General features: G+C 43.5%; 1 protein-coding gene across 1 annotated transcript in view; it reads left to right on the top strand.

The window, feature by feature from the left end:
* The window catches only part of PTPN4 (protein tyrosine phosphatase non-receptor type 4), a 213840-nt gene that overhangs the window by 93301 nt on the left and 107932 nt on the right, over positions 1-12607 (top strand). The window contains exon 11 of the mRNA XM_065413759.1: positions 9556-9619. Coding sequence (XP_065269831.1) covers positions 9556-9619 — 64 coding nt within the window. The remainder of the gene's footprint in view (positions 1-9555; positions 9620-12607) is intronic.

Below are 12607 nucleotides of genomic sequence, written 5' to 3' on the forward strand. Positions count from 1 at the left end.
GGGTCAGTGTCGTGGGAATTAAAAAATGTCTGTTCTCACTGAGAAATTTTATGACTATGTTGGATTCTTAGTGTAAATATTTGTACTAGAACTTAGAACTACAATCTTGATCAATAATAAATGATCATGACTGTTTTTTCTGTTTCTTCTTTTGTGGTTAAGCTATACTGAGTATTAAAAATGTAAATTATTGGCTTGGTGCAGCACTTGAGAATATTCACGGAGGAGTGTTTGTTAGTATGTTTCTCTCCATTCATAGGTGGTATAGCCATGTTCACTTTAGGTAGAAGATAAAGTAAGAGCATTTGTTTAGGAAAATGCAATAATCATTTCCCTTAAATATATTGTATTTTTAAGATTTTCTGTCCTGTTACCTTTAACTCCAAATTTTTTGTAGGAATTGCCATATTTCAGTGGTGCTCAAAATTGTACCTACTGGGATGCCCTGTCCCACATAGCAATATGGGAAAGGAAGGGTAGTAATGAACCCCAAGTTGAGAACGCATGTCCTATTGGATCCAGACCTTTGCCCCACCAAGCCTGGCTTCTTGACTCTGTGCCACATAGCTTACGCTTCAGAGGAAAAGAAAAAAAATCCTTATAATTTCATCGAAGAAGCAAGGCTGTATGTAGAGACCTACTGGAAGTGAAGACTAGACATGAACCTAATTGAAAAACACATGACGTGTCAAGTATCAGGGGGTAGCCGTGTTAGTCTGTATCTACAAAAACAACAAGGAGTCTGGTGGCACCTTAAAGACTAACCGATTTATTTGGGCATAAGCTTTCGTGGGTAAAAACCTCACTTCTTCGGATGTGCATAGCTATGCATCCGAAGAAGTGAGGTTTTTACCCACGAAAGCTTATGCCCAAATAAATCTGTTAGTCTTTAAGGTGCCACATGACATTGTAATTTCTAATAAAATAAGACTGAGTGAAGTAACTGCTGTCAAACTTTCATAACTTTTCAAGGCTGTTTCCATTTTTCTCATAAATAGCTCTTGCTCCATTGGTTCTGTTTGTCTGTGTAGAATCCGTTTAGGTTTTCTCATTGAACATATCATTATAGAAACTGAGTGGACTGTATCTGCCTTAGAACTGTGACTGGAATAAATCAGCCTTACAAAATTGTCATGAAAATGTACCAGCCCTACATTTATCAGACACCAAATCTATTTACCCCAAGATAATGAAAAGTGAACTCATATTTTGCTTGCCCATTGATTTGTTTGTCGTTGTTAAGCTAATAAAATTTTGCAAGGCTGTACTAAGTCCTTTTTCGCTTAAGTCTGATTCTGACATCAAGCAGCCTCACAGAAGTGTCCTCTCTAGTCAAGTAACTAAGGATACCAAGTATAGATTTCTGTTTAAAGGCACAACACAACAGAATGGTAATCTTAGCATAGAAGCTAGGTCACATAATTGGTAACTGAAATTGTATTTCTCTAGGACACACAGAAGCTGTCACAAGATGGGAATTGTAGCCTGATCTATAGATTATGTATTAATTATATTGATTACATAAGAATTCCCAGTTATCACTTTGAGGGTTGATAGGTTCTTGTCCCAAGGTCAGGCCCAATAGTATTAAAATTACTATATAATTGGGAACTCTGATGTGCATAGTTGCAACACGCACACTATAGGAACTTTTCTGTATTTACAGTAATTTATTAATACATTTAGCAAAGTCACAAACACTCCAACTCAATAAGATAAATAATAATAATACAGAAAATACATCTAAATATCCATATTCACACCATCCATTGCAGAACAACCTGAAATACTAGCCATTATCATCTTCATCATCATCAGTGGCCATCATTCTGGCATCTTCCAAGGACTACATCTCTCTCTTTCACTGCCCACTGGTTGGGATGTAACCTTTATAATATGTTATGCTGACTCCACCATGTCTAATGTATATTCAGTAGGGGTTTCTCCCCTCTTCCTCATTTGTATTTTCTCATCCTACTAATGGTGAGGTGTTCTTTTATAGGTTAGTAGATTAATGATTTCAACATATTATATATGCGTCAATTCATTGCCATGGCAATCTTGCAATTGGATGTTCTTCCCAAAACTTTCGAAAAGCTGATGTTAGCACATTTTTTTGTGGCTAGCTGTGTGGACAGAATTCCCCCTGGAACTCTTATTTCCAGTTCCCCAAAACTTATGGGTTCCCGTTGGGTCATTTATCTGTGCCAAAGTTCATAGGCCTCAAGCTTTGTGCTCACTGCTGAAGCCAAAGTCTTACGGAATACAGGCCTGTAGGTTCCTTGCATTACTGCTGAATATAATAAAGGCAGAATATAACAGGTGTGGCCAAACCGTGTCTCGCGAGCCACCTGTGGCTCTTTTACAGTTAAAGTGCAGCTTGCAGAGCCCCCCATACTCCCCTCCATTCTCCCACTATCAGACTGGGGTGGGGGGAGCTCGAGGCTTCTGCCCTGAGGCAGAGTGGTGGGGCTATGGGCTTTTGCCAGAGACGACTGGTGCCTGCTGAAAGTGTGTGTCGGGGGGAGGGCACAGTTTAAAGGTTCGGCCCCATCCAACAGCTTGTGTCATGCCCCCCCAGGCCTGCTCCTCCTCTTTCCCTCAGCAGCCCCTCCCTGCAGCTCCCAGGTGTTAGCTCCATGTGGAGAGACAGCAGCAAACAGCTTCAGGGAGGGACCGCTGATTTAGCTCCTCAGGCAGCAGCTCTCCCTGCAGTTCCCAGCTGTTTGTCACTGCCTCTTCCCACAGCCACAGCTCCCTGCTTGCTGGCTCCAGCAGCTGCTATGTAAGGAGAGAGGCCAGCAGCGCCATGTAACCAAGTGGGGCCAGCAAACCCTGGCAAAAATCTGGGGGCGGGGGCAGGCATGTGACCCCATGAACCCCCCTCATATGTTGCCTTCTGCCAAGCAAGGCAAGGGGGTCTTGGGGCTTCAGGCCCATGGGGTGCACTTGCTGGGGCTCGGGGCTTCAGCAGGAGTGGGGCTGAAACCCTGAGCCCTGGCAGGCACGCTCCAGCTCTCAGACTTCTGAAGATTGTCATATGCGGCTCAGACAGTCAGCAAGTTTGGCCAAGCCTGGAATATAATGAAGGCAAGGCAGTGAATATAATAAAGGCAAGCTAGCCCTATGGGCTACAGAACTGTATTATACTATGATCACTTTAGTCAATGTGGTAATTCTGCTAAGAGCCACTTAATTATAAACTGTGAAGTGTTTCTGCATTGATGAAATAGTTCTTCTATTCTGAGCTTTTGATGAAATCTATCTGTGGCTGTGGGTGCTGAGTATTCCTGAAAATTACATGATTCAGCATCTGTTTCAGGTCTTCTCTTTAAGTTTCTTAAGTAACAGAAAAAACTTAAATATAAGGAAATATTTCTTACCCTTAAAGATAATGCATCTAGAGATTTTTGTGGTCTCTGTTTTTTGTGATCTCAATGGTTAAAGTTCTAGCCTGGGATTCAGGAGACCTGAGTTCAGGTTCCTGCTCCACTACAAAGCTCCCGTGTGACCTGGAGCAAGTCAGTCAGTTCTTCTTCAAGGAGCGTCCCTGTAGTCCCTTTAGCTGAATCTGCTCCCCCACTCTTGTAGTTGGAGATTGTTAGTAGCAGTGCCTGGTTGGGTCGCACATGCGTTGTCTGTGTCTCACATCACCTCTGGCAGTTACATAGTGCTGTGTGACCAACCTTCCCTCAGTTCCTTCTCTACTGCCCTTAGCTTGAGACGGAGCATTTAGCAGTGTCTCTGTACTTTAGCTTACTCTAGTTTAACTTTAGAATACTAGCTGGTTAGTTAATAGTTAGTCAATAATTACTTACCCATCCCTGTTTATTTTCTTAAAAAAACAAACAAAACCACTCCCCCTCCCCCAAGGAATTTAAATTTCAGTTGTTAGGACACCCCTTGGTGTAGTATAGTTACCCTCCCTCATGAGAGGAACCCTCCTTTGAGGGGCATGCCCACCTCCCCCCGTTTTAAATGTTGCCTCACTTGCTGCTTCTCAATCTAAGTCTGCAATGGGCACTCTGTGTGTCTGCTGCCTCGGTGAGACACACGTACCTCAAAAGTGCTCCCACTGCCACAACTTGAAAGTCCGTGCCAGAAAGGTGAGAGACATAGAGCTAAAACTTCTCATGATGGAGAAGTCTTTATGGCCCACGTCCAATCCGGGATCATGGACCCCTCTGGGGCAACAGTTTCCTACAGCGGCATCTGACAGGTTCTCCTCCACACGCTCAGGAGAAGGAGCACTCTGCCAAGAAGGCAGCAAAGAAGCGGGTTCCGAACTCCCCTCCTTGGGAATACGCCAAAAAGCGCCGACTCAATAGTCTCCATTGGTACCAACTGCACCAAGACCTTCCACCTCTGAGGTAGCGGGACCATCCGGTACTGTGAGTACCACGCAAGCAAAAGACCCTAAGCAGGCTGGCTTGGAAAAAGGCAGTAAAGGGAGATCTACAATCCCTGCCTCGGTACCACCGGAGCCACTCAAACATGAGCAGCTCGGCAATGCTACAGGCTGTGGCGCCACCTTCTGCATGACCCTTGGCACCAACAACTGCGGCAAAGTCATCGGTACCGCTGACAACACCTTCTTTGGTACTGATGCTCTCAGTACCGCAACAGTTTCTCTGCCACAAAGATCTTCTGGTCTCCTCAGCACCGGAGTCTCCACTCCTTGGTAGCGACCTCAGTGCTGCATGCTCGGTACCAAGGCAACTTACTACACTGCACAGATCAGCTCCTCCTTTATCTAGTGATGAGAATGAAGGGAAAATCTACTCCTCACCTACCCACACAGCTACTAGACAAGGTCCACAAGAACGTGATGATTATCACCCAGGACCTAAAACTCCAGGCTGGTACAGGCACATATAGATGCCACATATGGATGCCATTTCTACCACAGTGTCCTTCCTGGGATGCATGGGCAGAGTACTGCCAACAATACCCTAAGCCTCCCAGTCCACTCAGGATGAGATCGAGGCATTCTTCTTCGCCCTTTGTACCTGGACCATCTGACCCTCCGGGAGAGGCAGTCAAGGAATTAAAGGAGACTTTGGACCAGGACCCTGCACCAGGTGCCAAATTTTCATCCTCTTCCCTGAATGAAACAATCATGCCCACCATGGGGGATGATTTTAAACAGTTCCAGGAATGATGATTTTAAACTGTTTACGAGGATTGCAGATTCCCTGGAGATACAGATAGATCTGATACAGCATATCCACTTTATGTGCGAATTTTAGGATTCATCAATATTGTGAGGAGATCTGCATATGTGTACAGATGATCTTGCTACAACAAAAAGTCTCTCCTTGAGTTGATGCAATCCTGATCTATTTATGTGCCCTCTCCCCCCCAAGTCATAGTATTATCTGAGTGCCTGTGGATTGTTTTCTGCAGTATCATTTGAAGTCTCTTAATTTGTTCTAAATTCTGAATAATTTGAATATGCACTTGAAGGATGAATGCTATAGGTTAGGTCAGGATTTACTGGCTAACATGACACCAACTTGGGTCTGCCCCTGCTTTCTGATGCAGTTTATATAGTTGGTCACACTCTGTATCTTGATTTTGAGGCTAGGATTAGATATAAGGAAGGTGTGTGTGTGTGTGTGTGTCTGTGTGTGTGTGTGTGTGTGTTTTGCAGGCTAAAGAAACGATTGGCTAATGGACCACTTTGTCAATGATCTAGTAAGATGTTATCCTGTACCATCCTAAACACTCTTTTCCTTGGCTCCTTCCTCACGAGTTCCCATTGTATTTAGTTGACTTGCAACTGATGAAGCAAAAGGCTAGATATCAGACAGTCTCTTGGTCTGAGTTCTATCAATTGCTGCATAATGAAATTTTGAAATCTTACACCATGCCTGTGGCAGAAGGATGCAGAGAAGTTTCTTCACATCTAGCATCAGCAAAGTCACAGTCAGCGGAACTGTTTTGTGTGGTTAATAACCTGATTAATCCAGGCTGCGGTCAGTGATGGAGTGAGATTTCTCCTCACCTTTGTTCACCAGTGTTTGGATTTGCTGATCTTGTTTTCTCAGATTTTTCCTGGGTCGAAGGAGTTGGGAAGGTTGTGATAGGCTTAATTTTTTTTATGTTGAATGTGCTTAGAGATCAAAAAATGCATACTTGGCAAAGTCTGAATACACCTTGATTATGTTTGTAATGCTTTGTGCACTTGCTAACCAGTTACTTGGCATGGACTTTATCCTAGGTTTATAAAGCTAGTTTTGCACCTCATTAACTTTATTAGCAATTTATTTTATTCTTAAGAGTAAATGGGTGATGGTCATTTTCCTTTGACCTCAGTTGTATCACAAAGCTGGAGAAAGAGGTGAAGCAGAATTTGGCAAGTGTAACCAGGGAAACAGTTCCATAGCTAAAAGAACAGGAGTACTTGTGGCACCTTAGAGACTAACAAATTTATTTCAGCATAAGCTTTCGTGGGCTACAGCTCACTTCTTCAGATGCATAGAGTGGAACACAGAGACAGAAGATATTTATACATACAGAGAACATGAAAAGTTCCATAGCTGGCATGCTGGTGAAGGTTCAAGGTGACTTTGACCCACTTGTCAAGATTCTGTCACCAAATTAAAGGGAGGGTTGGGATGATTTCCTGACCGTGGTGCTTTTCACTTCATTTTCGAATATTGCTCCATCATCCCTGACTGACACAGCTTATCTTTGGACTTCATTTAAAAAAAAAATCTTCTCAGGAGTAAATTTTATTGCCTTTTGAATGGAGCAAATTGTGCTGGATGGCAAGTATTTTCAGAAACACCCAGAGGAGTACAGCCTGGTACCCTTTAGATCAGGAGTGGGCAAACTTTTTGGCCCGAGGGCTACATCTGGGAATAGAAATTGTATGGTGAGCCATGAATGCTCACAAAATTGGGGTTGGGGTGTAGGAGGGGGTGAGAGCTCTGGTTGGGGGTGCAGGCTCTGGGGTGGAGCCAGAAATGAGAAGTTCAGGGTGTGGGAGTGGTCTTGGGGCTAGGGTGGGGGAGTGGGATTTGGGAGGGGAGGGCTCCGGCTGGGGATGAGAAGTTTGGGGTGTAGGAGGGTGCTCTGGGCTGGGACCGAGGGGTTCAGAGGGCGGGAGGGTGATTAGGGCTGAGGCAGGAGGTTGGGGTGCAGGCTCTGGCTGGAGGTGTGGGCTCTGGGGCGGGGCTGGGGATAAGAAGTTTGGGGTGTAGGAGGGTGCTCCGGGCTGGGACCGAGGGGTTCGGAGGGCGGAAGGTGGTTGGGGCGTGGGGAGAGGATCAGGGGTGCAGGCTCCGGGCGGCGCTTACCTCAAGCGTCTCCCGGAAGCAGCGGCATGTCCCTTCTCTGGCTCCTACGTGGAGGTGCGGTCAGGCGGCTCTGCATGCTGCCCCATCTGCAGGCACTGCCCCCACAGCTCCCATTGGAGTGCCGGAGGGGGCCATTGGAGCGCGTAGGAGCTGGAGGGGGGCCATGCCGCTGCTTCCAGGAGCCGTGTGGCGCGGCCCCTGACCCTGCTCTCCGGCTGAAGTGCCGGAGTGGGGCAAGCCCTAGCCCCTGCTCCCCAGCGGGAGCTCGAGGGCCTTAGTTTGCCCACCCCGCATTATATCATTGCCATCTTCTTCAAATTACAGAAGTTGAAAGTTGTCATTATACCCCATATAATTTTGATTTAACAAAATACAGTATAAATTCCAGTTAATAAGTGCACTTCATACAGGTTTGTTTACCCAGTGATCGTGCTTCTTTGCTTGGTTTTGTGGAAAAGTTCTTGTTCAAAAGGAAAACAAACACTTAGATTTCCTAGTCCCTTACTCTTTGTCTTACTTACACTTGTGATAAGGCTTTTTCGTAGACCTAGTGGGAAGGGGACTCTTATTGAAATGATGACAGGACATCAGTGGGTTACTATGGGAGCACATTGAAGAAACTTCACTTAACATAACTGTCTGCATAAACTGACTATTTTTGTATTTATTCTTATAATAGCCATTGATTTAGTTCTGAGGGAAAAGCAGGTATTTTGTAACATTTCTGTTCTGATTTTTTTTTATTTCAACAAACCTGTATCTTTTCATTCAGTAGGTTTTCCAAAATTTGGGAAAGGTGTATTGTAACTGTTTATAGCATATGTATCTGCCATGAGTCCAGTTACTTTTTAAACAGGGATACAAGCCCATTAACAAATTCTTTACTAAAAGAATTTGATGGTAGGTCTAAGGCCTGTGTTTCAGGCTGACTGTCCTGGAATTTGACATAAAGGACCTGCTTCACTAGCTTGGACAGTTAGAGATTCTCTTTACCCTCAGTTCCTTATAACTGACCATAGTATTTTGTCAGAATGAGCAAGTTGCATATAACAAGGTGGCAGCACTTGTCAAAGAATACACTTGACCTTGGGTTCCTGTGCTGTAATTGACTTTACTAGATAAAGGGACTTCTTCAGGGGAGGGATAGCTCAGTGGTTTGAGCATTGGCCTACTAAACCCAGGGTTGTGAGTTCAATCCTTGAGGGGGCCACTTAGGGATCTGGGGCAAAATCAGTACTTGGTCCTGCTAGTGAAGGCAGGGGGCTGGACTCGATGACATTTCAGGGTCCCTTCCAGTTCTAGGAGATAGGATATCTCAATTTAATTTAATTTAATTAAAAAAAAAAAAAATTCAGCAACAAGGAAGCAGCCTCCATTCCATAGGTCTCAGGAAGTTGCTTTAACAGAACAGCAGAAAATCTCTGAAAGTAGTCTAAAGTAGTAAAACACAGCAGGGTGTATTGTAATGAGAACTCCAACTTTCAGATGTTGCCATTATTTCAGAAAGCTGCTCTGGCATGGATAGAATACAGGAATTAGTAAGTGATCTTCAATTAGTAATGTACAAGGGGGCTTTTAAAAAAAGTATATTGAAATATTCTGTTCTAAGAATATTTTACATTTTAAAAACTAGACTTAATTTTACAAAATGAATTGCAACTTATTCATGACTATTAGATATAACCTATTTTAGGTTGGAATTAGTTTCTTTTCTCTATTGCTACTGCCTGAGGCTGATTTTATCCCTGGTGTATTTCCCCATCCTGCACTGCTGTGACCAGCCTCTAACTTTCTTTTAAGTGACACATTAATCCCAGGAGTTTCACATAAATTTAGTTATTGCTTCGACATTGTTGTAGTATGTTTCTAATAAATAAGATATGACCCCTGCAGAGATGGTGATTTCTCAGTAAGTAACAGAAGCTCTTAAAAATAATAGAGAATTTATTAAGGATTTACAGTAATACTGAAAGATATGTATGTGGAACAATTATTTAAAAAATTACCAACATACCAATGAAATGTACATCGGGAGAGTGCCTTCGTTTACAAAACTTAAATCATACAAACTACTAATATAGCCATTATTCTTTTTAGCTATTTCCTGCCAAATGAAATTTCATATGAATTAAATTAGCTCTCTGTAAAAAAAAAAACATACCTTTCAATAAATGTACCATAATTGTTTTAATATGATTTTATTATACTAAAAGTGTATAAATATTCTGATTTTATTTCATTTTTCATTTAGGTTGAAGATTGTAAAAATTTCTTTTAAGTGCAAACAGTTTTTTATTCAACTTAGGAGAGACTTGGTGAGTACTCGTCTTAAAATTTGGTGGTCTGAAAAATAATAGCAATGAAATTTCCCCATAAAGAAAAGACTGTATTATCCTTTCCCTCTTGTTATGTTGATTCTGTGTCTTTACCTATAATAAAACATTCAGTTCTACCAGCTTTCTTCATAATTCAGTAATTATCCAAAGGGCAATTAGTCTATTTTAAAACACTTCTGGTTGTAATTTGTTTTGATTGAGTTGTCTTAAATATTAGAAGATTTTAAATTCTGTATATGTAGACTGGCTAAAATCATCTGCTCTTAAATCAGTGAGAAAATAAAACATGGTCTTAGTTTTAATTTTGGTTTGAGTAGAAATCAAGTTAAATTGAAGTTAAACATAATGCTTGATATTTATTTGAAGGTTTGAGTTTGTAAGTAAACTTTTAGTTAAATATGCTGTTTTTTGATTTATATTTGTCTGACTTTATTAACATAGACTGGCTTTGTCCCACTTAAATTTAAATGGAAAATTGATGACGATATCTTATACAATTCCAGGCAGCATAATATATAAATCATGCTACTTTTAGAGACTTCTAACTTTTTTGAAATATGTCTGAAAAGTTATTGAAGTTTTCTATAAAGCATAAGTATTTTGCTGATTATGGTTATTTGACATCTGTAATGCAATGCCATAGGATTGCGTGATACTGAACTCCGTGAGTAATGACCTTGTCTATGCCCGAAAGAGTTTACAGTCTGAACTGATAAGACAAGTCACTGAGGAAGAGAAAAGGCATGGGAAATGGAAAGACATAGTTCTTTAAGTGATGGTCCCTATTGCATTCCACTGCACATATGCCATGCACCCAGAGCCAGAGCTTTTCCAAGTAGTATTGCTTGGTGGTTCGCGCATATGTCCTTGTATTGCCTTGTGGTTTCTTCAGTTCCTTCTCACCGCTGGATGGTCTGAGTCAGAGCGTCTGCTGACCTCTTGTTCTTAGTGACGCATTTTCAAAATATTTTACAAAAAGAGTTCTTATTTTTGTTTGTAGTTAGGATTTTATTGTTTTTCATTGTACTTTAGTAATTCCTAGCGGTTTTTATAAATAAGGACCTTGGATGCCGCTCTGGTGGTTTTTCTCATCAAACAAATCCCTCTTTCACCCCCACTTCCCCCCAAGCTCCTGGGTCTGGGTACTGGATTATGCCAAAGACACCGGGATTCAAAGTCTGCGCTTCCTGCCCTTGCTCATTTTCCATCAGTGACAAACACCAATGCTGTTTGTACTCTTTGGGGAAAGTCCACATTGCTTCCAGGTGCAGTATCTGCTCCTCCTTCCCCTGTACACGGGAAGGCCAATCTCTCTGCCTCAAGAAACACCTCATGGAGGTAGCTGTGGTCCTGAAGTCGGATCCTGGCCACAGAATCCCCCGTACATTGGCCTGAGCAATCCAAGAGTGGTACTGCGGAGCCTCTGTCTGGATCTGCTGCTACCAAAGCTACAGACCCCATGTCGGGGCCTAGCCATGAGCCATGGAATCACGCGCATAAGCATAGCAGTAAGTCTTCATCTAAACCCAAGAAGGACACTGCATCATCCATGAGTTCCAGCCACGGAGGAGCTACACGCTCCAAGGCGCACAAGAGTGATAAGAGGCCACACCGCTCACCAGATCCCCTGATGCTGTATCCCGCCTGCCTCCGCTCCACCAGCGTCCCGCAAATTTTCAGTCCTGAGACCACGCCCCTTTACCAGTTCTGGTCCTGTCAATAAACAGGATACCATTGACTCTGGGGAAAAATTGGAAGTGCTCCTGGCCTCACGAACTGTTAGCCTTGGAAGGAGTGTGGTCTCCACGTGTTCTGGTGCACTCACCTCTGCAGAGGGCTCCATCTCTTGCATTATATCTACCTCCTGCTGGCCATACCTTTCTAATGCATCCCATTCTGATGGCTCCATCAGCACCGCCATTCACGCAAGACTCCGAAGACCAGAACTTTTGGCTTAGTCTGCTGCCTCTGTTCTGGAAACAACTACCTGAGGGTTCCGATGGCTCCATGGCAGTTTCCTCCTTTGCCATACCCAAGAAGCTGGTATCCGGCTCTTTGGGCACAAGTACAACAACAGCAGGATCAACTGAGTTGGCCATGTTGGCCCAAATATTCGCCTTAGGAACAGTCTCATTCAGCTTGGGAGAACTTCCCTGTTTCACCGTCCAACCCTTCATCCGATAGATGTTCGGAAATGGGGTTAGACGATGCACCGATCAGCCTAGCTCCGATGGTGCCAGTGGATCCAGAGAGATTCCCTTTGTGGTTTCCAGATGCAGCTGTGTAATCGACACCTTCCTCCCTGCTAGCTGACTGTTGTCAGTTTCAAGAACTCCTATGGAGAATAGCCAATGCTCTTGAGATGCCACTGGAAGAGGTGCAGAGTAGTCAGTGCCAGTTACTAGACATTCTGCACGTATTGGCATTGGCAAGGGTGGCCTTACCAAGCAATGATGCCATTCTTCGACTGGCATGCACCATGTAGCATACCCTGGCCATGACTGCACTGACCCCAAAGGAGGCTGAGAAAAGGTACTATGCCCCCGCCACCCTTGCAAAGGGTCAGAATTTTTATTTTCGCACCCTTCACCTAACTCTTTGGTAGAAGCTGTGTCAGAGCAGACCAAACAACACCCACACTCCACCCCAGCAGACAGGGAGGGCAAGTTGGTTGCCAGGTTCATACTTTAGGCTGCAGTTGATTCAGTGGACACATCCTCGTGTGTATTAGCGACTGGAATTGTCATGAGGAGGGAATCCTGGTTACGCTCCTCAGGTTTTCCTAGAGAGGTGCAGAACACAGTTGAGGACCTTCCCTTTGACGAATCACACCTCTTCAACCAGAAAACTGATGATTCCTTGCACTCTCTAAAAGACTCTAGAGCCACCTTATTATCCGTGGGCTTATATACACCAGCATCAAAGAGAAAATTTTATTGTCCACTACCAGCCCAATGCTATAAAACT

Source organism: Emys orbicularis, chromosome 11 (assembly GCF_028017835.1).
Source record: "Emys orbicularis isolate rEmyOrb1 chromosome 11, rEmyOrb1.hap1, whole genome shotgun sequence".
Lineage (NCBI taxonomy): Eukaryota > Metazoa > Chordata > Testudines > Emydidae > Emys > Emys orbicularis.